The sequence below is a fragment of the Rhynchophorus ferrugineus genome, unplaced genomic scaffold (genome assembly GCF_030347505.1).
Source record: "Rhynchophorus ferrugineus isolate W39M unplaced genomic scaffold, kcgeb_rfMv2 rfM8, whole genome shotgun sequence".
In the NCBI taxonomy this organism is placed as follows: Eukaryota; Metazoa; Arthropoda; class Insecta; order Coleoptera; family Curculionidae; genus Rhynchophorus; species Rhynchophorus ferrugineus.
Window position 1 is genome coordinate 11,059,502 of NW_027472587.1, and position 27,857 is coordinate 11,087,358.

General features: G+C 41.8%; 1 protein-coding gene across 47 annotated transcripts in view; it reads left to right on the plus strand.

The window, feature by feature from the left end:
- shot (dystonin-like protein short stop) overlaps window positions 1-27,857 on the plus strand; it is a 342,592-nt gene that overhangs the window by 295,202 nt on the left and 19,533 nt on the right. For all 47 annotated transcript variants that reach the window (XM_076411410.1, XM_076411419.1, XM_076411401.1 and 44 more), the window contains 4 exons: window positions 1,587-11,937; window positions 19,441-20,010; window positions 20,070-20,441; window positions 21,300-27,842. In XM_076411410.1, coding sequence (XP_076267525.1) covers window positions 1,587-11,937; window positions 19,441-20,010; window positions 20,070-20,441; window positions 21,300-27,842 — 17,836 coding nt within the window. The remainder of the gene's footprint in view (window positions 1-1,586; window positions 11,938-19,440; window positions 20,011-20,069; window positions 20,442-21,299; window positions 27,843-27,857) is intronic.

The following is a 27,857-nucleotide window of genomic DNA, read 5'->3' on the forward strand; positions in this document are numbered from 1 at the left end:
GTCGTGTGAATCGAGTTAAATCGAAGAAAATGCTGAAATTTTAAAGAAATATATAAAGTTTTCACATATTTTTTTTATCTAAAATAATCAGATTGGGTATAATGTTATTGCTGAGCCGATGTGATGGAAAATCGGAAATCGTTCAGTGCAAAAGCCATTCAGTTTGCTTTTTACGCACTATATATAGCTTATAAAACCTCATGGAAATATTGTAGATAACTGCTTCTATGGTGTAATACTTAAATCGTTTAGCTTCCAAACGGAGGTTGCGGGTTCGATTGCTGGTGCCGATAATAGCTTTTTGTTGTTCTAATTTAGTTGGAACATTTGTCAAATCACCTAGGCTAGGTAACGGATCCCGGAGCCTGAAGCGCTCCTTATTTTAAATCATTGCTTCTTTATTTCTATTTTTCCTCATACAGGCTACTCCTTTACTTGACCTACCCATTGTAATATTAAATAAAATAAAAAGAGAAAAATAAAATATTTATGACAAAAAAATTGAACCGACTTCAAAAAATAAATAAGGGCCTCACTAAAAATTAAAAAATAATCAAACTTAGATTTTTAACACAAAATAAAACATTTTAAAATATAATATGTACATAATAATCGTAATAACTAATAAAAAATAAACAAAAGCCTTATTTATCTTATATACAAACAATTTAGGTTAATACTTACCTAAACCTATTTATCTATTTACAATGTTATTTTAACTACTACCATCTGATCACTTTGAAGTCGGTGCGTAGCTTAAACAGTACGAAAATAATATTGTAAATTTGTAAAAATTGTATTATTTTAAAGGCAATGTCTGGAAGTTCCATTAGACCTTTTCGGGGGTTGTATTTACACCATTTAAATCTTATATTACCCAACATTGTCTGAAAGAATGTTCTACATCTTTCAAAGAGCTGCATATCTTTAAGCATTCTATGGATACTTTCCAGACTAACGATTTCCTCTGAGGTAATTGTATTAAATTATGTTTATATTGAAAAAACATATTACAAAAAAAATACATTTCATATATTTGATTTCTGATCTAACATTAAGCTAATCTTGATTCGTCACCAGCTTCGTATGAGGGCGGTTCCTTTTCAGCCATTATATTTTTCAATTTTTGAGATGTTTTAGTGACCATACCCATACTAATATTCAGTGCACCTGCAACACGCTAAAAATATTTTCAAAACCGCAGAGACTAATATTTAACAGTAAAATTCCTCTCTAAATAATTTTACTGGCATGGGAGCATTATCTCGTTTTATTAGAGACACTATCTGTTCTGTCTGGTTTCGGCATTTTCAATCAGAGTAGTAATAATTTTGCAGCGATTTGAAATGTATCGAAATAAGCAAAGCGTTCTATGCTGCAGGCAATATATAATACATCTTGATGACGTAAGTTCACAGTTACTTTGAATGGACTATATGGTGTTCATATTATTTGGTCCCCTGTTTATGCTTACATTATATTGTAGGTAGTTTAAGTGAATAGTATTAAACCCTAAGAACACTTTTTTCTAATATTAAATATGCTTTTGTTGAACGTTATATTTACTAATTTTTTTTAAAATCCAGGTACATCCAAAAGAAATCATCGAAAACGGAAAATGGAACCACCATCAAGATATCGGACGAGAAACAGACGCAGTACGTCGACGAGACGGATAAAATATCCAACGGCCGACCGCCGGACAAGCACACCACCTTGACGCAGATCATACAGGAGGCGCCTAACACCTACGGTACCTCCATGCAGTTCTCCGAGATCAAATCGCTGAAGCGCGTGCACAAGGTGCACGAGAGCATCGGCACGGATAGCATCATTGATGCCATCGGCGTCACCAACCCCTACACCGGCGAACGGATGACCGTCCGCGACGCCATATCCGAACGTATCTTAGACGTGCGATCCGAGAAGATCATCGTGTCGCCCAACGGCGCCCAGATGACCGTCGACGAGGCGAAAGAGAACGGTTTCATCGACGCCAAGGTGGCAGAGAAGCTGCAAAGTCCGTGCGGCGTGAGGGAAGACGGTCGCGAGCTGACGCTCCTCGAGGCCATCCAGAGACGGCTGTTGGACGCGGAGAACGCGTACCTGGACCCGTCCGAGAAAAGACAGAAGGTAACGCATTCGATGACGATTAATCAGGCCATCGATGATGGGAAGGTGGACGTAACGTCCGGAACTTACCGGTTAGAAAGTGGGGAGATCATCGATATTAAAGAGGCGTATAAGAGGGGTTATTTGCTGCAACACACCGAGGTTAAGTTACAGATGGGCGCGCTCGCGCTGACGGACGTTATAACGCAGGGTTTGATCGACGACGTCACCGGTTGGATAGTCGATCGCAATTCGGGTAATAAGTATCAGATAGACGCGGCGGTTAAGTGTAACATCGTGGACGGGGACTTACGCGAGATCGTCGATCCGAAAACCGACAGTAAGATCACCGTGATTCAGGCGCTCGATAAGGGTATCATCAATCCGAAACTGGGTAAGTATGTCTTGGGGCACGAGAAACTATCCCTCCTCGAGGCGAAACGTCGACAACTCGTCGTCAAGCCGAAGACTCTCAAGGAACTGGTCGATGATAATCTCATCGACGACGCAGGTAAGATACTCTCGCCGCTCCACCAGACAAGGCTCACGATCCTAGAGGCGGCCGATCGGGCGGTCATCGACGTTAGTCAAATCAAGTCGATCCTAGACCATCGTACCAACGAACTGATAACGTTCTCCGAAGCCCTCCAGCGCGGAATCATACTACCCGACAGTACCTTTAAAAACTCCGTCACCGGAGAGTCCCTCACCATACCCGAAGCGGTCAATCGCGGTTATATCATCTCCGTGGTGAAGAAATCAATATTCGACGTGGACGGTTTCCAACCACCCGACAAGTCCGACTACATCAGCTTCAACGCTGCCGCGGCCAAAGGTTTCGTCAGTAACAAGAACAACGGCAGCTTGTTGGTCAACACGAAATCCGGCAAACTGGTGCCGTTCGTGGACGGGGTTCAATCTGGCGAGGTGAAACCCGAAATCTACGAGATGTTGACACGCAAAATCGGGATCTACGAGAACCATCGGGAACTGGACGTGCTGGAGGCCGTGTTCAAGGGTTACATCGACGCGAAGACCGGCAACCTCATCGATATCAAGACGGGCAAGGTCGTTTTCCTCAACGAAGCCATCGCGCAACACCTGATCACGCCTGAAGGCGCCGCCACGCTTAACAGCTTGCTGAACCTGCACGTGTCCACTAAAGTAACCAGAACTCTGGTTCAGCGGTACGCTACGGTCACCAGTAAGGATATCACGCACGAGGTCATCACGTACACTGAGGCTCTACGTCTCGGTTTAATAAATAACGAGCTTCAAACGTTCGTGGATCCGAAAACCAAAGAGGTCATACCCATCGTTCAAGCCATCAGCGAAGGTAGACTTGCACCGGACGTGGAAAACTCTGAAAAAATTATATCACCACGAAAGTCTCAATCCACAGTCATTACCATTACCAGTAAAAAAGAGACACCACTGGCCAAAGACAAATATCGAACCGAACACCGCACTAGCTCCACTTCCGAGTTTTTGATCAACGAGAAACAATCGTCGGAACGTCAGGTGTACGAACTACCCAGCGAGGGATGGCCTTTATCCAGCGCCATCGCTCAAAAACTAATCGATCCCGTTACCGGACTGTTCATCATACCCGGCACAGATCGCTTAGCCAGTTTCGAGGAGTGCATCAGCTTAAAACTAATCAACCCCAATTCGATAACTATCCTCGATCCTATCAGTAAACGGAAAATAACCGTCCAAAAAGCTCTGGATAAGAAAATAATCGACAGCACCGGGCACTACATCATCGATAACGAGAGGCTGACGCTCATAGAGGCCATCGAGCGCGGTTATATATTATTGGAGGAAACCATGCAGGAAGACGACTCCGCGCAAAGATTCCTGCAAATAACTAGAACCCATGGTCAACCGGCTAAAGTCGAGGTATCCAGTGTAGTAAGCGAGCATCCTCCAGTATTTACGGAAGTCAAAGTATCCGAAGCCTCTTCGTCTACACCAATTCAGATTAAAACAGGCGCCATATATGATCCGGTATCAAACACCGTCACGGATCCTAATGGCAAGGGAACTGTGGATTTGATTACCGCCGTGCTTGATAATAGAATTCCACCCGAATCCGTGAAAATCACTGATCCAGTTACCGGTAAATCTTTGGACATAAAAGAAGCCATTCAGAAGAATATTTTCGACCCAACTAAAGGCGAGTATACTGACAACATGGGTATAAAAATAACGTTAACTGATGCAGCGAAATTCGGCTTACTAACGGTAGTGGGAGCTCCAATTGTTGCCACACAATCAATCATCAAATCCATTAAAACATTCTATGTGAAGAATCCAAAAACAGGCGCTAGGATTCCTGGTGATGTAGCTCTAAAAGAGGGTCTCATTGATCTAGCCACCTATGAAAAAATGCAGGGCGAATTAGAGGCATGTCTGGCGACAATGCCACAAAGCGTAGCTACACTGAAAATCACCGATTCCAAAACTGGACAATGTTATAGCCCTGAAGAAGCTCTGGCACGTGGATTAGTTACCTTAGAGCAATTGAAAGAATTGAGTGAACAAGCTCAACAAACTACCACAACCACAACAACTCTGACAATTACAGATTCAAAGACAGGTCGTAAATATACACCAGACGAAGCTGTCAATCGAGGACTTATAACTCCAGAGCAGCTGAAAGAAATGACCGAATCCTCTACCGTAACTAAAACAACTCTGAAAATCAGCGATCCTAAGACGGGTCAGTTGTACAGTCCCGAGCAGGCTGTATCGCAAGGTTTCATTACCAAAGAACAATTGAAACAGCTAGAGGGAACTACCCAACAATCGACCGTAATAACAACTTTGAAAATAACTGATCCCAAAACCGGTCAAACCTATACACCCCAAGAAGCTTTGAATCTTGGTTTAATAACAGTTGCACAATTGAAGGAAATGGAGGAACAGAGCAAACAGTCGGCCATAACGACAACCAACGTTAAAATAACAGACTCAGTGAGTGGACAAACATATTCCGCTGAAGAGGCATTACAAAAAGGACTGATCACTCCTGAACAACTACATGAACTGGAAAAACAAGCTAAAAGTACAGCGATCGAGATTACTGACCCCAAAACAGGCGAGAGTTACTCTCCAGCTAAAGCTTTAGAACTGGGTCTTATTACTCCAGATCAACTAAGGGAGTTAGAAAACAGCGGAGAAATCACATCCACCATACGGATCAGTACGGTACCAGTGACTTCTGAGAAAGTTAAAACAACCACAACTCTAACGACTACCACAACAATTAAAATCACCGATCCCAAAACAGGGGTAACGTATACGGCTCAAGAAGCATTAGATCGAGGACTGATCACCGCAGAGCAGCTGAAGCAACTGGAAGAAAACAATAAGACGGAGAAATCCACTTCGACCATAAGTACTTTGCAATTTACAGACCCTAAGACTGGTAAAACATACACCACTCAAGAAGCACTGGAAAAAGGTCTTCTGACAATCCAACAATTAAAAGAGCTTGAAGAGCATGGTGAGTTAAAATCTACTCTAACCGTAATTACCACCAAAATTACCGATCCAAGAACTGGTCAAGTGTATACACCACAAGAAGCATATAAAATTGGGTTAATTACCATTGAACAACTGAAAGAATATGAAGATGGCGAAAAGCAAACAACTTCAACAGTTACCAGTCAAGTTGTTACTGACTCCCAAGAGGCGTTACAAAAAGGTATAATTACAGAACAGCAATTGAAAGAGCTTAATAGTAAAACCAAAAACATTACGTCAGTACGGACATTAACAACTGAGACAATTAGTTTAGATCAATCAGAAGGACCATCCGAAGCCGAAAAAACTCGAGCCAGAATCACCATAGAACCTACGTACACTGTTAAAATAGGACGAGCAACATCTTTAAGCCCAGATCGCGACGCTAAGAGAACCGTCCTCCATAAACTGAGAAAGAGAGTCGTCAGAACTAAAGATGCTGTTGAAACTGGTTTATTAGATCCCAAAACTGCGTCTATTCTGGAAAACAAGGACAATTTTATCAACGAAATTGGAGAGCCAATAACTTTGGAAGAAGCTGTTGAAACGAATAAAGTCAATGGCAAGGACGGCGTCATAATTGATCCTCAAAGAGGTGACAAACTTACAATAAGTGAGGCCATCGAACGAGGCATTCTCGACTCGGACTCGGACCTTGCCAATCAATTGTTAGTGCCTTTGAATCGTAGTTTATCCATTCCCGAATTAATTAAGCAGGGGTTGATCGATCCCAAGACCCAAAAAGTAGTCCATCCAGAAACTGGTGTTCATCTAAGCATTAGCGAAGCAATCACCTGTGATATTATAGATCCCTTTAGTACGTTGTTAGTAAAAACTGGCGATAAAGTTACTTTAACCGAAGCTTTGGAGAAGGGCGTGGTCGATGACGAGACGTCACTTGTTGATACGACCACCGGAGTTAAGAAATTGGAAGATGCAGTTAAAGACAAGGTGTTCGATGATACCGTACCATCGGGTCCGTTGGATTTACCACCAGCGGGTATGACTTTGGAGGTAGCCGTTCGAAGAGGACTGGTGGATCCAAATAAAAAGGAAATTATTCATCCCGTTACTAAGGAAACTATACCGCTCACCGAAGCCATCAAGGAGAATTTGATAATGTCGCTTCCATTCCCACCAAAAGCCGATGCCGTCAAAATCGAGGAAGCTCTCGAAGGGAATCTTATAGACACTCAAAGCGCGACATTTAAAAATCCCCAAACCGGCGAGTTATATCCTCTATCAGAAGCCGTCGAGAAAGGAATGCTGATTGTAAAAGAACCAGGCGACTTGGCCCTGGATATCTCAGCACCGATTACAACAGTTACAGGTTTTGCTGATACCGTTCATACCGTCACTACTGTAACCATTGAACTATTGTCCGGTTACGCTCTGATCAACAATAACGAGGTTCAAAACATTGAGACAGGCCAGATAATGTCGCTAGAAGAAGCCAAGAAACGAGGCATCGTCAAAGATATCAGCCAGACCAAGAACAAGACGATAATTAAAGGAACGCAAATGTCCTTCTCTGACGCTTTACAAAAGGGTCTTGTGGATATGAATTCGGGTACTTTTACCGATCCTAAGTCCGGCGAGAAAATCACCATCCAAAAAGCGTTACAAGATGGAATTATCTTGAGCACTCCCAAAATAACTAGCGAGGAAACGCAAGCGTCAACCGTCACCACCACGACCACCACCACTACAACTTCCTCCTCTGCAACACAAAAGACCACTGAACTTAACATCCACGAGGCGTTCGATACCATTTATAATGAAAAGACTGAAAAGTTCGTTGATGTGAGCGCTGGAAACCGGGAAATCACTTTTAAGGAGGCGTTGGAGAAGGAGATTATCGATCCTAATTCCATGGTGTACGACGTTGCGTCTCAGAAACCAGTAACCATCGAACAGGCAGTCGATCAAGGATTAATAGACAGTAAAACTGGTAAAATCAAAGACGAGGCGACCGGTAAGAGTATAGACTTCAAGGAAGCGACCAAGAAAGGACTAATCGCCGTTTTGGGTGGCTTGGCTTTGCCTGTGGTAGCACCCGTTGTCGCTGGTGTTGCTGCGGTTCAAGCAGTTAAGGATTATGCCAACAAAAAGAAACAGGAACCTAAAGTATTCGAACCAACTCAACAGAAAACATCCACCGTGCATATTCTTAAAAAAGAGGAAACGGTATCGACCGTTGACGTAGTGCAAATACTTCCGATTGGGGACGCGATCGCCCAGAACCTGATCGAGCCCAAAATCTGCCGCATCGTTTACCAAAAGAAGGAACTCCCGTACACCGTACAAGATGGCTTGGATCAAGATAAGATCAGCCCTCTCGACGTCATCCAGATAGTGACGAATCACCGAGTCATTCTAGTCGAGATCCATAAGTCCCCGATAATTACGATAACAAAACAAATGACGGCCGAGAAGCTGGCCGAGCTGGGTTACTTCGACCGCAAACGAGGTTTGTTCGTGGATCCTCAGACCGGTAATCATATTTCCTTTGAAGAACTGATCTACGAGCTGGGAGTGATTGATCCCGATACAGTTCTGGTAAAGAATCTGACGAAGAAGACGCCAACGTACATCACTTTACACGAGGCTTTAGAGAAACCGTTATTGGACCGACAAACTGGGTATATGGTTGATCCTAAAACCGGCAAGAGGGTGCCATTCTTTGAAGCTATTAAACTGAGGTGGATTATCCATGTTGATGATAAGCCTAAAGAAAAATTCAAGCCCATTACCTTACAAGAAATTTCCGATACGGATAAGTTCGATCCTAACAAGGTGGAAGTTAAAGTTGGTGATAGCTCGGTGGCGTTGATCAAGGCTTTGAACACGAACGTCGTCGATCCAAAATCCGTGACTATTCGTGACCCTAAGAACATGCAACTGGTACCGTACTTTGAGGCGGTAGATAAACAGGTCGTTGATCCCCAGAGAGGACTGATTGTCAATACGGCAACACAGAAAACCATTCCATTCAACGAAGGATTCCTTACCGGATTAGTGTTATCAAATCCAAGACCCATTTCGTTACAAGCAATAATTCATAAAGGCTTCTACGATGCACAGGCGTGTAAAATAAAAGATCCATTAACAAAACAATTATTGACCATCAAAGAAGCCGTTGAACGACATATCGTTGACGAGAAAATCAGCGAAATTAAAGACGTTAAAGAAGACTGTTACGTAAACTTGCAGGAAGCTTTCGTTCGTAATTTGATCGATTCTGACAGTGGTAAATTGAGAAACAATAAATCCAAGGAGTTGGTTCCGATCAATAAAGCTCTGGAGCTGAAGTTGATCCGTACTAAACCAGTGGTCTTCAATTTACTCCAAGCCATTTTAGCCAATTATTACAATCCACAGACCGGATTAATCCTCAATCCTATTACCGGAGAAGACATTACTCTGCTTAAAGCCATCGAATATAAGCTTATCGATCCTGCCACCACGCGAATCAAGGATGATAGACGCGGCCGCATCGTTGAGCTTCATGATGCAATCCAAAGAAAATTGGTGGATGGTGAGAAAGGTTTATTGGTCAATCCGCTGTTGACTTTAGATCAAGCTTACCTCAAAGGTTATATACTTAGTACCGTGTTGCCTTGGTCGCTCCAAGAAACCTTAGCTCAGAATGTGTATGATCCTAACACTGGCAAAATTATATTCAATGATTCCGTCGTGACTATCATCGAAGCCATCGATGGTGGTATAGTTAATTCTAACGTGCTGACCGTGAAGGATCCACAAAGTGGCGATATAATCACACTCAATGACGCCATACAGTCTAAATTGATCGATCCTGTTCAGGGCGTGGCGTATGACCCCGTCACAAAAACGGAAATGAACCTGGTTGAAGCTCAAGAACGTGGCTTGATAGTACCGTATAACACACAGATAACACTCCCAGAAGCTGTATTCAAAGGGTTCTACGACCCAGCCACTGGTAAGTTCATCAATCCCAAGAACAAGGAGCGATTGAAGCCTTCTAGCGCCATCAACAGAGGTTATGTAGACACCAGCGGTACTCTCGTGACTATCGATGAAGAAATCGTAACGTTCGACCAAGCTGTCACTGAAGGTTTGATCGATACCAACAAGGGTGTCTTGATGAGTTACGATGAACCAGTGGACTTCAATGAAGCGTTCGAGAGAGGCTTGTTCGTGGAAATTCGTCCACCTATCCCATTGAGTGAAGCTATAGCTAAAGGCATATACGACGAAAAGTCTCAGTTGTTCTTGGATCCCCAGACTGGGCATTATCTCACTTTAATTGAGGCTATCGAGATTAGTCTTATTGATGTCGATTCGGTTAGTGTGAAGGATACTCGTGTCGGTATCTGGCGTAAAATACCTCTGATTGACGCCATACATAATAACTACGTGGACGGAAATACCGGAAAGGTCCGAGACTTCGCCAAAGGCGAGAACTACGAAGTCCCGTTGCAGAAAGCCTTCGATTTGGGAATTTTGGTTGATCACAGAGCCGCTGTTTCACTACAGAGGGCGATACACCAAGGACTGTACGACGATGCCACTGGAAAGATACTGGATCCTACCATCGACAGAAAGGTTACTTTACACGAAGCTATGCGCAACTTCAACGTGAACCCGTTGCTTCCCTGCTATTTCGATCGTAAGCAGGGTAAACTGTACACTCTCGGGGAGACTTGTCGAATGGGCATTATCGATAAGCTGAAGGGATCATTTAAGGATGTGACCATCGATAAACCAATTAAATTATCTGAAGCACTCACCAGAGGCCTTATCGTTGATATAGAAACAGCCAACTTCGGTTTGTATGAAGCTCTAGAAATGGGTCTCTATGTACCAGAGGAGGGTGTCTTCATACAACCAACCAGTGGACGGAAACTGACTATGAAAGAATCCATCGAGAACGAGCTGATCAACCCGGAAACTTCATTGGTTAAAAACAGCAAACTGAATAAATACGTGACCTTAACGGTTGCCCTGGAAAGCAAGCTGATCGACGACCAGTTGTGCGTGTACGTATTTCCTCACGGTAAAACCATCGATTTGTTGGAGGCCAGGAACAAGGGTCTCATCGTAACGTCACGCACCCCGTTGACCCTGGAGGAAGCGATCCAGAACTGCTTGTACAGGCCGGAATCCGGTAAATTCGCCGATCCCGTCAACGGCGAATTCTACTCCCTCAAGCAGGCGCTAGTTAACAAGTTCATCGATCCCCAAACGACCGTGTTCAAGGACCTGACCAACAACACCACCAGATCTCTACCGCTGGCCATCGAGGAGGGTAAGATCGACGTGGAGAAGGGCCGAGTTCTGGACCCCAAATCGAAGAAGACGTACAATTTCGACGAGGCCCTGAAGAAGGGCGTCCTGGTAACCTTGGACAGACCCCTGGAGGAAGTCTTCGTCGGCGACGCCTCGACGGATTCCACCGCTAGTCCGTCGAAACAACCCCGCGAATGTGCCTTAGATGAGTCGATCAAATTCGAACTGTTAGATCCGGAGGTTGCGGTTATTAAGGATCTCCAAACGGGTAAATTCAAAACGGTAAACGACGCTATTAAAGACGGTCAATTAGAGATAACGAAAACGGTGATTTTCGATGTGAAATCGAGCACGGTTAAGTCTTTCGTGGTTACGTACGACAATACCATCGTTATTTATCTGAAAGAACCGATAACGTTCCGGCAAGCGATCGAATCGAAACAATTGAACGTGAGCACGGGTAAATTTACGGTACCGGAGACGAACGAAGAGATATCGCTGAAGGACTCGATCACACTCGGTTATATCGATCCGGACAGCGTGCTACTCAAAGACGCCAATAAAAAGAAATTGCTTAAGTTCCCCGAGGGTTTCCGAAAGGGACTCATCGACGCCGACAAAGGCAATGTGTTGGACAGCGCTACCTCTAAACTACACTCTTTAACGTCCGCCCTCGACCTGGGGCTCGTTATAACCCCCAACGTCGGATTTTCGCTAATCGAGACCGTCACCTACGGTATCTATAATCCGACCACCGGTTGCTTCACCGATCCTTTTGTCACCACCAACATAATCGATCGGAGGAAGCTGACGTTGACCGAGGCAATCGACGAGAACTTGGTCGATCCGAGCAGTACCGTCGTTAAAGATCTAGAATCCGGTGCTATCGTACCGCTACTGCATGGTATCGAGACCAAGGTGGTTGATGCGGTTGGCGGCAGACTGCTGGACATGCCGGAAAAGAAAGAATATGATTTTAGTAAGGCTCTGGAAAAGGGCCTGATATTAGCAGCTGAGGAACGGGTAAGTCTTTGTTGTTTCCTGATTAATTGCTGTCACAGTTGGTTATGGCTTTATCTAATATGACGAGGATAAGTTGCTCTAAATTTCAATGATATTTTGCTTTAGTTTAGAATGTTTCTTTAATGTCATATATACGCATTGGCCAATATATATGAATTGTCACTATTTAGGTTTATTACCAAAGAATCACGTATCAATCAAAGTGATATAGAAAGATGTGCAAATACAATAAATAGCCCATTCAATCATTGATTTATCCAAAATTGACCTGAAAGATATTAACTTTTCATAGCTCTGCTTATGTGACTATTGACTAGTTTTTTGTTAGTGTATCTATTCATATATACCAGGTATACCGAAAAGTCGTTACTGGTTTCGTTAGGCTTATACACATATGTCATTTTATTCTACTGACATCATGCTTCAAAGCTATACATATTATATTTTGCGAAAAATAACACCGTCCTAGATTTATACCTCTTTGCAACACCCATTACCTTTCTTATTTAATATTAAATTTTGTTCAAGACAAAATACGTTCTAGTAGACCGAAAAAGTTTGTAGATGCGAAACTGCAAGAATTATTCGATGAAAATGCAATGCAAACTCAAGAACAATTGGCAGACGCCTTAAATGTGGCTGAAGAAATGATTGAAACCTGGCGAAACAATTAATAGTGATCGCTACCGACAATAAATGATCAATTTGAACAATGCATTGATCGAAAAACGCCCAGAATGGGTCCGAAGACAGGGTAAAGTGATTTTACAGCACGATCACGCACTGTCTCATAACGCCAAATCGGCCAAGAAAGCTTTGAAACTACTTGAATTGGGCATATTGTCGCACTCGCTGTACTCTCCAAACTTTGGCCCCTATCGACTATCAACTTTTCACATCAATGGCACTTCGCCAATTTCGAAGAAGTGAGAAAATAGCTCTATGAATGGTTTTGCTCAAAGGACAAATAGTTTTTTTGGGACGGCATCCATACATTCCTTGAAAGATGTATAGAATCAAGTGACCAATACTTTGAATAAATAAATTTTTGCATTTTCTTGAAAGTTATGTAGATTTTTTGAAAAAAAAACGATAATGACTTTCCGGTACACCTAGTGTTTATTGTATCTTTTGTTTCCATCTTCGGAACATACCCTTTACCGATATTAAGTGCTTCCTTGTATTCTGATAAAAAAATTTCACGTTAAAAAGGAATCATTAAGAAAAATTGGTAAAATTTATTTTTTAAAATGTAACAATTAATTAGTCCAATGTAATTTTTTTAACATCTTTCTACCAGCATGGCGATCCCATGTGGAAATAACGATTTTGGTTTGACAGCGAACCAGTCACAGATCCATTTTCGAACCCTTAGTTTTTCCTGATAAGTATTAAAATCGCGATTGGTCAATTCATGTTGTAGCCATTCTGTCACTTTTTAGATCTTTTTCATCGGTAATAGTTCTTTTTAGTTATTATTCGATTCTTTCTAGTCCTTTGAGAACTTGAGCTAGATTTTCGTATAATAGGTCATGCAGTTCGTTGTTTTCGAACTTGGTATTCTGATTCGTTCTTCGTCATCAACGTCAAAATCGCCAGTTTTAAATTGTTGAAACCACAAACCGGGACATGATAGTGCAACATCACCATGAGTTTCCTAGAGTGTTTCGTCTGAGATTTTAATAAATGAAACAATAAATGTCATGGACGTTCCGTGGTTTGTGTCTATACACACTTAATAAATCAATAACACTAAATGAAAAACTGCTATTTTATATAGAGAACTGTCAAAACCATCGAATTTAACTGCTAGGTTAGGTTATTTTCATTGGTATTTCGTAATTTCACCAATAGATATCGCTGATAAAAATGCATGGAAATACATACTTTCTGTTTATGTATTTTTATCTCTAGATATTTAAAATCAGCTGTTTTTATCTTCATATTTCTGAACTTTTTCTGCTCTTTTACTTAATATTAATTATTCTTTATGCATTTTACTATTGGTTCGCCGTTATTCCACGAGGTTTTTTTCTGTATTAGATACAATTGCAGATAATTAGTAATGAATTTTATTACATCATTTTCTATTTTAGTTGTGTTTCGTCAATACTTTGAACTTTTACATTTTTTTTATCTTAAGTAGTCCACATGTTAATACGGTTAATATAATAGTACAGTCAATATAATAGTCGAAGTAATTAAATTAATAATTATAGCATAAAAAAGTGGATATCAGGCTTAATTTTTTTTTAAATTTCATGTTCGATTTTTAAGATTTATTATACTATAAATATGTATCGTGTTCTTTTGTTGTATTTTTTAATATTTAAGGATTATAATGGAACATATTTAAACTATAGCATTGATTGTTGTACATTTTACTAAATAATTGTTAGGCCTATAAATTAGTTTTAAAGTCTTTTTTTAGTTTGAAGCTTTATTATGAGAAATCGGTACAATATATTTTATTTAAAGTATTGTCCATCGATACTTTTTCTCATCTTTCAGCCAATTTACGGATTCCATCTCGAGAGAACGACACTCTTGACTGTGTCCACGAACCGAGTCATTCTTTGATATCTTCCTAAAAAATCTAACACTCACATGTCGGAACAAATAGTAATCAGAAGGAGCAAGGTTTTGAGAATACGGCGGGTATTTTTTTTATTTATACCCAATTTAATATTTACGAGTATGTTTTCATCGGTTTTGTAAAATGTGGTCGGGTGTTGTGTCATGCTGAAGAGTAGCATTGTTGTCTTTCAGTGCTCGACAATCATTTGTAGTCGATAGCGATGCCCAATGGTAATTGATTCATCGAGTGATGCCTTGAAATCTTCGACTTCAATTTTTTTTGGCTGTCCAGAATGTTTTCTGTCTTCGGTGTCAAAATCACCACTTTTAAGACTTCAAAACCAGTATTCACATGTTGAAATCGATGAAACATGGTTGTCATAAATTTTATACACCATTCAACGGCATTTATTCGATTTACTCAGTAAACTTTACTTACAATGAAAATTTTTTTGTTCACGCTTCGACGAAATAAAATGAGTCGGTCAGTGAGGCTTCAATATGAAGTTGGCTAGAAATCTACCCGATGGGATAACACAACACCATGTGTAGTAAATCCTTTAAAATTAATGTATAGGCCTGATAATATAGATGCAACAATAGTGTAACATGTTGTTCATCTCTGCTAAGGTATATTTTGTTAGATTTAGAGCACCTTATGTTCACGATTATCTAAAATGCATGCCCATAAATGTTAATACAACACCACTATCAACAGACACGTTCATTGTTTATTTATCGTTGTTCAGCTTGTTCTGTTGTATCGACAATTTATATTGTTTATTGCTTTTTTTATTTAAACCACTGACACCTGATGATTTTTTACAGCTTGCAAAGCGCCGCAGAAAGCTTATCATTTTTATGTCGTGTCGTTCCCTCCTGCGTTCGGCATACCGCATTCGAAATAAAATGGCATTCTGACCGCCAACTGCACCTCATGTAACATCGGATTGGCTTGTTTTACGTCCATCCTGCTTCATAACGTAGATCAGATTTTAAAAATTCACCCCGCCTTCCTTAAGACCAGTTTATTCGCGACGGAATTCTTAAAATCTGATCCGCGATCGCATTCAAATGTTCCCATCATCATGGCTAGTTAAGAAAATACGAAATAGATTTTTCACCTATAGTATTAGATCAGTAGAGACACACAAAAAATGATTATAAAGTAATGTCTGATCTAACAGTAAGTAACAACGTCCTTAGTATCGATTAATGTGTATAGTGTGGGAAAGTTCAGATTGGGAAAGTGCTGTAATTAAAATATATACGTATACGTCGAGATGTTTATAATTTTAGCGCTTTTTTTACATAAAATACACTTCAACTATTTTTTGTTATCAACAGTTACATTTGCTGTTTTTTTTTGGATTAGTTGCGAGTCACTATATTACGTTCTGAATGAAAACGGGATTCCTCATTTATTAGATTACCTCCACTATGGTTTCGACGCATTTCATTTAAAAACTCTCTTTGAATTTTCTATGTGCTTGCGTATATTCTGATAGTTTGTTCCACCGTCCGGTCAATGACCGGGCACCCGGGTATCCATTTCAAATCCGCAGGTAAAATATATTAACTTCTTAAAAAAATTTTATGGCCGTCTGGATCCTCAAAATTGAAGTAATTTGACACCCATTTTTTGTGAAATTTTTTAACAATCAATTAATTAATAAAAGTTATTAACAATCAAACTTGATACCCCGCCCGTTCAATATCCAGGTACCCACTAAGATTAATGTATATGAACGACGGGTTTATACACACTTCAGAGACTGCTTATTAAAGTATTTAGTTAATTTGATTTTTAAATTGATAATAGACAATATATTTTTTTTATTTAAACAATAATTAAACAATAATTCTTATTATAAACAATAACAAAAATAGTAAGTAAGAAATACATAACTCCGTTTTATTTTATTTTGTTAATATCGTTTTCCATTCTTTTACTATTTATTTATTTACATTATTTTATTTATTATGATACAGTGCCATATAAAAATTGAAGTATATTAAATTATTTCGTACATCCTTCACATGTCGTGGCTACAGTGTTGTACTACTAGTAATACAATGTTCGTCACAAATAGTGTTCTCACATACCGAACATATTTTTCTAGTCTAACGTGTCTAGATTTGACAGCATGTTGGTGTTCCTATTAGGTCCACATCTCTCTCGAACAATATTACGCATCAGAGCTTGATGTTTACTTGGTGATGTCGCAGCCCACTGAGTACCATCTTTTGCTGTCATTCCAGACGCCGTCGCTTCTACTTCACTTTCTTCATCCTCATCCTCTCCATCTTCACTTTCTTTATCTTCATCTTCCTGGTCTTTATCTTCATTATTGAGTGTAATTTCATCATCTATTATGAATAAAATATACAATTTATATAACATAAAATGCATTATAACTATCAACGTACACAAGAGAAAATAGAAATGTTAATTACCCGTATCATCACAAAGCTGCCGCCTGACTCGGGGGAAAATATTCATCATCACTACTATCCAACACGCAGTCATCATCAGATTCTTTTGCTTCGAATGTTTTCTCCAAATTCTTATTACTCTGAGAGCGGGTGACTATTATTGTAAACAATTTAAAATTTATTTATTACTATTTTTTTATATTGAAAACATAAAATTGTATTTGTATTGCATTGTATATTTTCTTTTCACTTTCAGTGTATATTTTATAGTCTTTTCACTACGCTTGTAGAATTTCAACTGAACACTTTTCTTTCTTTTCGTACGACATGAGAAGGATAAAGGGACATCTCAGGTAGCTAAATATCGATTGGCTTGGCATTCCGCTACTGTTATTTCTATAAGGACTATAAACTGTGTCCCTATAGCTATTTCATATACCACATAGCTAGTCTACACAATTTTTTTTTATTCAGTACACTAATGACTTGCACATCTGCCTATATAGGTGGGTAAGTTTGGTCATCGACCGGACGGTTAAACGACCCTTTGCTTCGGTTTCGGCGATCACCTCTTCATTCGCCGAGAATTTCTTCCCAGCGAGCATTCTTTTGAGATCTGAGAACAGGAAATTATCGCTAGGGGCCAGATCTTGAGAATACGATGGGCGAAGAAGCAATTTGAAGTCCAATTCATGGATTTTTGCCATTGTTTTCACTGATTTGACCCTTCAAATTGTCCAATAACGCTATGTAATAATCGCTATTGATGGTCCTTCCTTTTTCAAGGTAGTCAATGAAAATTATTCCATGCGCATCCCAAAATACAGCCGCCATAACCTTGCCAGCCGACTGTTGCGTTTTCCCACGCTTTGGAACCGGTTCATCGTGTGCAGACCACTCGGATGACTGTTGATTGGACTTCGGAGTAAAATAATAGGGCCATGTTTCATCCATTGTCACATGTCGATGCAAAAACTCGGGTTTATTACGCTTGATCATCTTCAAACACTGCTCCGAATCTTCAACTTGTCGTTGTTTTTGGTCAAAAGTGAGCTCGCACGGCACCCACTTTACACAGAGCTTTCTTATTCCCAAATATTCGTGAATGATATGATGTACACGTTCAGTTGATATCTTTAGTTTTTTTAATGTTTTCGTCGGTACCAAACTTTTTTGGACGTCCACTGCGCTCACCGTCATCGGTGCTCATTTCACAAATCATGTCGTGGATTTTTTCGTCGGTGACAACCTCTTTTGGGTTTCCATTGCGTTGACCGTCTTCAGTGCTCATTTCACCACGTCTAAACTTAGCATACCAATCCTTGATGGTTGATTTTCCTGAGGCAGTATCCGGAAATTCGTCATCAAGCCAAATTTTTGCTTCAACTGTATTTTTTCCGTTCAAAAAGTAATATTTTATCAACACGCGAAAAAAGTTGCTTCACTCAAAATGCTATAATTCACAAACTAATTATCCGACAGCTGTCAAATTTATACACGCATCTTTTGATGGTTAGGTCTAACTAAAAAACATATAAACATATTGATTGAATATAGGGATGGAAATGCAATGTATTCTGTATAATTAAATAAATCAACTGAGAAATACCCAAAATGGTTGAATGGATTTAAAATAACAGAAATTGGTGGAACTTCTTTATCCACTTTTTTAAATAAATTAATAACTGGAGGCATATCATCGTTGTATATCATATCAATATTGTACCGAGTACAAAACTTCTGAATGGCCGCTACCCCAGTTCTCAATTAAGTATCTCCCGATTAAAAAGTGTTAACTGTTCTAAATTCAAAACATGAACTTTCCCAATGGACACCCTGTATATCATATCCCGAATAATATCTGTTAATTCACATAACAACAACAGAGAGAAAAATAACAATTATAATCAATGTAGATTATTAGAATTAGTGCAATAATGATTTTAACAAATTAATTATGACTCAACACGATACACTTTTTTTTTTCAGTTTATCAATTTTGTTTTTGCCTCATTTATTACTATTATTATAATTATTATGTTACTTTTGTTCGCAGGTTTTGTTTTTGTCATAATCATAGGTAAAACCAAAACATTTTGTTACGAATTTTTATATATTTTTTATATTTATAGATTTATTTTATGTTTACTAACAATTATCAAAATCATATATGTGTGCTTGCTTTAGAATGCATGTGATAGATTCAGGGTATGTTTAGCAATCAGCTAAATATTCCTTATTGCAGCTGTAGGTATTATGTTAAGTGTATAGTACTTCCCAATTTGTTATTCATAGAATCTATGAATAAATACTACGAATTTATACACTTAAGATATTCCGAATACACAGCTTATATATGTTTCAGTATCTTATTTTTTATGCTTTTTTAATATCCAAACTTAAAATGTCGGTTATATAAATCATTATCTCTCAATAGCTAGTAAAATGCCCACAACATAACCCCATATTAATATTAACGTGAAATTACAGCAAGCTGTTGAAGAAAAGTACAAGCTCTGTGACGAGACCCTCTCCAAATTGCTCAACTGGATAGGCGTGGTCGAAGATAACATCGCCTCACAGGACGTGATCCACGAAACAGAGGAGCAACTAAGGAACCAAATAAACACCATGAAGCAGATCAAGGACGATCTCGATCAACATTCCGGACAAGTATCGCATTGCGGAGATCAAGTTAAGCAACTGGTGCTGACGGCCGGCGACATCCTCTCCAAGAGCGAGATATCCGCCTTGGAGAAGAGCGGTAGGAATTTGAAGACTCGCTACGATAAGGCCGTGGATAAGACGGACAAGCTCTTGAGACGCTTGTTCGCATCCAGAGACGAACTCAGTAAACTCATTGGCGAGCTGAAAGTATTCTCGGCCTGGCTCGGAAAAGCTCGAAGAGTTCTGGAGGATAAGGAACGAGCTCTGACCGACTTACAGAGGTTGGACTCCAGCGCAGACAGTACTAGAGAGTTCGTCAGCGACGTCATCGCTCACCAAGCCGACCTACGGTTCATCACGATGTCCGCACAAAAATTCGTTGATGAAGGAAAGGTGGGAGAAGATCGCGGTCTTTGCCTGCAACCAATATTTACGTTTTTGTTTTGTTTCAGGAGTATCTCAACATACTGAATGATTTTAGAACTCAATTACCTTCTCGTCTTCCCCATATCGAGCCGCTCTCATCGCAGGATTCTCCGGTACGCAGCGAAGTTTCGCTGGTTACCCAACAATACAAGGATCTGCTAAACAGAGCCAACAGCTTATCCGATCGATTCTCCGGAGTCGGTGGGCGCCAGAGAGAATATACAGACGCGGTGGACCGCGCCAAACAATGGCTGCGAGAAGCTGAACCTAGAGCCAACAAGGTCCTTAATGAAGCCATCGCTGGTGACCCGAAAACCGTCGAGGATCAACTACATAGAGCCAAGGCCCTCAACAACGAGTTCGTTTCCAATGGAAAACTGATTGACGGTGCCAAACACGTAAGTCATCGAGTATTTTTAAATAGCATGTGTGCAGAAAAGGCATTACCGTTTTTTTTTCGGAAAAAACTACGACTACCGGAATATTCGAACTTCTTCGAAATTGGCGAAGTGCTGCTCTGCAAGCGCGTGTCCCATTGATGCGAAAAGTTGGTAGTCGGCCAGGACAAGATCTGGAAAGTACAGCGGGTGCGATAATATTTCCCATCCAAGTGCTTTCAACGCTTCCTTGGCCGGTTTTGCTTTATGATGCGTTATCGTACTGTAAAATCACTTTACCGTGCCTTCGGGTCCATTCTCGAAATTTTTTGATGAATCAAATTTTCATATTGTTCATTTGTTGTTGTTAGCGATCACCATTAATTATTTCATCAAGTTTCAACAATTCATAATACACCACACCACTCTGGTCCCACCAAACACAGAACGTTGTCTTGCGACCAAAACAATTTGGCTTTGGAGTCAATCGGCCGACTTCGGTACGTGATAACCATGATTTTTTGCGCTTAGGGTTTTCAAAATAAATCCACTTTTCATCACCCGTCACTATTCTTTGCAGAAACTACTTCCATTAATACCTTTGAAGCAGCATTTCAAAGGCGGTTTTTAGATTTTTCATTTGCCTGTCATTCAATTGATGTGGCGCCCATCTTCCCATGTTTTGAATTTTTCCCATTGCTCGTAATCGGTCGCTAATCGCTTCTTAGACCACATTTAACCCTTCTGTCAATTGTAGCCGATTCAACGACTTTTTCAAAGAGAAATAAATCTATGACGGTATTACTTTCGCAAAATATAACATGTATAGCTTTGAAACTTGATATCACCTGCTGGATTAATTACTTTTTTTCCTCGCAGGCTACCGCCGCTCTGGTTAAATCCCTTGAAGGTCAGATATCACCATCAGAAATCAACAGACTGGAGAGTCCCGTTCAGGACTTGGAATACAAATACAATCAACTCAGCGGGGCTATCGCCAACCGCTGCCAAGAACTGGACACTGCCTTGATCCAATCACAAGGCGTGCAGGACGCCCTGGACGGTCTCATCGATTGGCTGAACCAGGCCGAAAATCAGTTCAAGAACATGCAAAGACCTGCTTCCTTAGTCCAAGAGAGGCTCGACGAACAACTCAGGGAGCATCGCGTCTTCCAGTCTGACATCGACACCCACAACTCCTCCATCGATTCTGTGTATATGTCCGCCAACGAGTTGATAGTGTCTACCAGCAATGCCCGCGTGGCCAAGAAAATCGAAGAGAAATTGAACGACGTCAAGACCCGCTTTGACAAGTTGTTCGACCGCGTGCAGAACAGAGGCATCTTCCTTGGCGAGGTCAACAAGGATCTCATCGCCTTCAACAACCAAGCTGCCAAATTTGACAAGTGGTACGGCGAAATCATGGGAATCATCGATTCTCGCGACTTGGCCAAACTGCCCGAGGAGCAATACACTTTAGAAATGAAAAAAATTGCCAGAAATCGCGAGGATAATCGCGCATTGTTCGAGGAAGTGGTCGGTATCGGCAGGGAACTACTGAACAAGAGAGACGTGACCGATACGGCCAATGTCAGAGATCGCGTGAAGAACATGGAAGGACAGTGGCGTGACCTAGAGCTTCTGCTCGAAGAGAAAACGAAACTGTCCAAATTACGGGCAGAACAGCGTAACTCTTATGAAACGCTCAAAGAAGAAGTCTTGAATTGGCTTTCCACCATGGAGACCAAACTCGCTCGTCTTGATGTCGTTGCCGTTCATTTGGAAACGATCAAACAACAGAACGAAGAACTGAAACCTATAACGTCAGAATATAAGAACTATTCCATAACTATCGATAAAATCAATGACATCGGCACAGCTTACGATAACATGCTCAAAGGCGACAGGCCAGACTCGCCCGCCAGACGGAAGGGATACAGTCCCAGCAAGAGGATAAGCGGACGTCGTCCTTCGCAGGACGGCCGTTCCCCATCACCAACCAAAGGCCTAAGTCCGCTATCGCCAGGAGGATCCAGCGGCTTCTCATCTCGCAGATCCAGCCAGGACGGTTTCCATTTAGAGGAGCTATCGCCGATCCAACAGCAACTGTCCGAGATCAACAACAAGTATTCTTTGCTCGGCGTGAAAATTAATGATCGTCAGTCGGAGATCGATTCTATCCGCGAAGAACTGAAGAAACAGCTCGATAACCTGAAAACGTTGAGCTCGTTCCTCGATAAAATTCAAAGACAGTTACCTAAAGACGCGGTACCAAACACGAAAGACGAAGCAGACAAACTTAACAAACAAATCAAGCAAGTCTTGGAGGAAATGTATGAAAAACAATCCTTGTTAGATACCACCAGTACTCAAGTTAAAGATCTCTTGAAACGCAAGGCCGGCGCTCTTGGGGCCGATAATCTTCACGACGAATTGGAAGATGTCCTCTCCCACTGGAAGAGTCTCAGCGATTACTTGAAGAACCGCATCAAGTTCATGGAGGATATGAAGGAGTTCCATGACACCCACGATTCCTTAACCTCGTGGTTAGGTGCCAAAGAACGAATGTTGACGGTTCTGGGACCTATTTCCAGCGATTCCCGGATGGTCCAGTCGCAAGTGCAACAAGTACAAGTGTTACGCGAAGAATTCCGATCTCAACAACCACAGCTTCAGCATCTCATTGACGTGGGAGATGATGTGTTGTCGTATCTAGAACCCAGGTCCCCCGATCATCAAAAGATTAACAATAAATTGGCCACTGTTCAGGATAAATGGGCGGACATCTTGAGCAAGCTGGAAGAACGCGCTGATTCCTTGGGCGCCGCGGCTGACACCAGCAGAGAGTTTGATGCCCAACTGATCAGGCTCAGAGACGCACTGCAAGGCATTTCCGATAATTTGGACGATGTATCATACGAAAAAGACCCCGAAGAACAATTAAGAAGGGTTGAGAATTTGGAAAGACAGTTGGAAGGACAACGTCCCTTGTTAGCTGATCTGGAAGCCAACGGTGCCCAGCTCTGCGAAGTTCTCAGCGATCCTGCCTCCAGAGCCGATATCCAAGGTAAGCTGGCATCTGTAGATCGTCAGTATAAAGCTCTGCAAAAGAAACTTGACCTCAAGAAGGCCGAGATCGAAGGCTCTCTTCGTGACGGAAGACAATTCGAGGAATCATGCGCCAAAACTCTTGGTTGGTTATCGGATGAATTGGGCTCGTTCAGCGAAAGGCTGCTTATTTCTGCAATCAGAGATGTTCTCGATCAACAACTATCCCAACACGAACCCATTTATAGAGATATTTTGGCTAGAGAACACGAGGTCATTATGCTGTTGAATAAAGGCAGAGAAATGATATCTCGTTCCACCAAGGGTGACACTAGAAGCCTCCAAAGAGAACTGGACAAAATCCAACAGTCATGGGACAAATTACGTAAAGAGGCTGTCGATAGGCAAACCAGATTAAAGACATGCAAAGAGCACTGTCGCAAATATTACACCGCACTCGAGTCCTTCCTCCCATGGTTAAGACAAGCTGAAGACAAGATTGACTCCCTCAAATTACAATCATTCGAGAAGAAACACATCGAGAAACAATTGAAGGAGATCCAAACGTTCAGGAACGAGATCTGGAAAAAGTCCGGCGAATACGAAAACACCAAGTCGCTCGGCGATACCTTCGTGTCGTCCTGCGACATCGACAAGGACGTCGTTAAGAACGAACTCCAGGAGTTGAAGGAGAGATGGGAGAAACTCAATAACGACCTGATCCTGCGCACCCAAGCCCTCGAAGACCAGTCCAGGAAACTGACCGACTTCAACGAGAACATGCGGGACCTGAAACACGGCCTCGAAAGATGCGAGGACAAGCTCGCCTCGCACGACGCTCTGGGCGGCGCTTCCAGAGATCCAAAACTACTGGATAGGATCAAGGCTCTAAGAGAAGAAACGTCCAAACTTAAGAAACCGTTGCAAAACCTTCGCAACCAGGCCGGCGATTTGTGCCAAGAGGCGTCTGATGTTGGCATCGACGCTAATCACCTCAAGGACGACGTTGAGAGTATCGGAGATCGTATCGAAGACCTACAAGGCAAGTTAGATGATCGCTGTTCTGAACTACAATCGGCCGCAACTGCAGTCACCCAGTTCAACGACAAGGTTAAAATACTATCCCAAGACCTGTCCGGCTTAGAATCTGAGTTAGATGGAATGAAGGCACCAGCCAGAGACGTGAAGACAGTCCGAGGACAAATCGATGACGTCAACAAATTCCTGGATAAAATTAGAAAAGCTTCGAGCGACGTGGAAGACGCCATTCAATCGGGCGAGCGATTGGTTGATAGCGGATTCGCACCTGACACGGCTCAAACCAGGCAGCAAGTTGATACTCTCAAAAAACAACTTGGAAAACTCGACGACCGAGCTCACAGTCGCGAGAAGGATCTCGAATCGACGCTTAAAAAACTGGAAGATTTCTATATCAATCACGCCGAAGTGTTGGACGGCATAGGCGATGCGTCCGATCAGTTGCGTAAACTGAAACCCATCGGATCCGACGTAGAGGGTATCAGAGCACAACAGAAGGACTTCAAGAAGTTCCGAGCTAATACCATCGAGCCTCTAAATAGAAACGTTGATACTTGCAATAGGTTTGGACAAGGTTTAATTCAATCAGCCGCTCCAGGCGTTAATACCCAAACTTTGGAAAAAGATCTGGAAAAGATGAATGACCAATGGAACACTCTTAAGGAGAAGATCAATGATCGCGAGCGTAAACTCGATATCGCTCTCTTACAATCCGGAAAATTCCAGGAAGCTTTGGACGGTTTAGCCAAATGGTTGGCTGATACCGAAGATCTAGTTGCCAACCAGAAACCTCCATCTGCCGATTATAAAGTGGTCAAAGCCCAGCTGCAGGAACAGAAGTTTTTGAAGAAAATGTTATTGGACAGACAGAATTCCATGTCGTCTCTGTTTAATATGGGCAACGAAATAGCCAAGGAAGCTGAGCCGTCCGAGAGAAAAGCTATCGAGAAACAACTGAAGGACCTCATTGGTCGTTTCGACGCTTTAACCGAAAACGCTCAACAACGCACGCTTGATTTAGAACAAGCTATGAAGGTCGCCAAAGAGTTCCAGGATAAACTCGTCCCGCTACAAGATTGGTTAGAACGCAGCGAGAAGAAAGTTCGCGATATGGAGCTCATCCCAACGGACGAGGAGAAGATACAACAAAGAATTCGGGAACATGATGCTTTACATAACGATATACTTGAGAAGAAACCTGATTTCAGAGAATTGACCGACATCGCATCCAACTTAATGTCGCTGGTTGGGGAAGACGAAGCCGCCTCTCTTGCCGACAAATTGCAGGAGGTCACTGATAGATACAGCAATCTCGTTGACGCCAGTGACAATATCGGACAACTATTAACAGCATCAAGACAAGGCTTGAGACACCTTGTCCTTACCTATCAAGATCTAGCAGCCTGGATGGATGAGATGGAACAGAGACTTGCGAGATACAAAGTACTCGCTGTTCACACTGAAAGATTACTGGAACAAATGGACGATCTTACTGCTCTTACTGAAGGCATCGCCAGTAGGCAGTCAGACGTTGATGGTACCGTAGACTCAGGCGTAGAACTGATGAGACACATTTCATCCGACGAAGCATTACAGCTCAAAGACAAACTAGACTCTCTCCAACGTCGTTATAACGACTTGACCTCTCGCGGCTCAGATTTGCTTAAACACGCCGAAAACTTGCTGCCCTTGGTTCAGAAATTCCATAACAACCACAACCGCTTAGTAGAATGGATGCAAGGTGCCGAAGCAATCCTACAGTCGGCCGAACCCAATGAGGGTGACATTGCTCGACTCGAACTGGACCTCCAAGAACTGAGACCAGTACTAGAATCTATCAATGTCCTTGGACCCCAACTTTGTCAAGCCAGCCCTGGAGAAGGCGCCGCTACCATCGAAGGCTTGGTGACTCGCGATAACAGACGATTCGATGCCATTGCCGAACAAATTCAAAGACGCGCGGAAAGAATTCATTTAGGCAAACAGAGGGCTTTGGAAGTTACTGGTGATATTGATGAATTGCTGGAATGGTTCCGGGAAGTTGAAGGTCAAATCAAAGATGCAGAGAAACCATCCGCCGATTCCGATCTCATCCGAGTTCAGTTGAAGGAACACAAAGCCTTGAACGACGACATCTCTAGCCAGAAAGGCAGAGTGCGTGATGTTCTCTCTACCGCGAAAAAAGTCCTTAGAGAAAGCCCACCCAGCGAAGATACATCTTTCATTAGAGAAAAAATGGAAGATCTAAGAGAGGCCATGGATACAGTTTCTGCTTTGAGTTCCGACAGGTTAGGTATCTTAGAGCAAGCACTTCCTCTGGCCGAACATTTCCACGATACTCATATAGGACTCATCAACTGGCTCAGTGATATGGAAGAGCAGGTTCAGATGCTTTCCATGCCGGCTCTTCGTCCCGATGCTATCGCCCAACAACAAGATCGTAACGAAATGTTCTTACAGTCTATCAATGAACATAAACCACTCATTGATAAACTGAACAAAACAGGTGAGGCCCTGGTCAGATTATGTAATGAAGATGATGGTGCCAAGGTCCAAGAACTCCTGGACAGCGATAATGCCAGATATGCGGCATTGAAACTGGAACTTAGACAACGTCAACAAGCATTAGAACAAGCTCTGCAAGAAAGCAGTCAGTTCTCCGATAAATTAGAAGGCATGTTAAGAGCGTTAACTAACACCGCTGATCAGGTTAACAATCAAGAACCGATCTCTGCTCACGTGCCTAAGATTCGCGACCAAATTGAGGATAATGATGCCATTATTAGCGACTTGGATAAAAGGAAGGAGGCATACGCAGCAGTGCAAAGAGCAGCCGATGACGTTATTACCAAAGCCGGAAATAGAGCTGATCCTGCTGTGAAGGATATCAAGCGCAAACTGGACAAACTTAAGAATCTGTGGGATGACGTGCAGAAAGCCACCAAAGATCGTGGAAACTCATTGGAAAATGCATTGGACGCTGCCGAGAAATTCTGGAAAGAACTACACGCCATCATGGCCACTCTCAAGGATTTGGAAGATTCTCTGGTCAGTCAAGAACCACCCGCGGTTGAACCCAAAGCCATACAAGAACAACAGGTCGCTTTGCAAGAAATCAGACAGGAAATCGACCAAACTAAACCTGAGGTAGATCAAGTTCGATCATCTGGTCAGAAATTGATGAAACTCTGCGGCGAACCCGACAAACCAGAGGTCAAGAAACACATCGAAGACCTGGATAATGCCTGGGACAATATAACTGCTCTATACGCCAAGCGCGAAGAAAATCTTATTGATGCTATGGAGAAAGCCATGGAATTCCATGAGACTTTACAGGTAAATCATTATTTT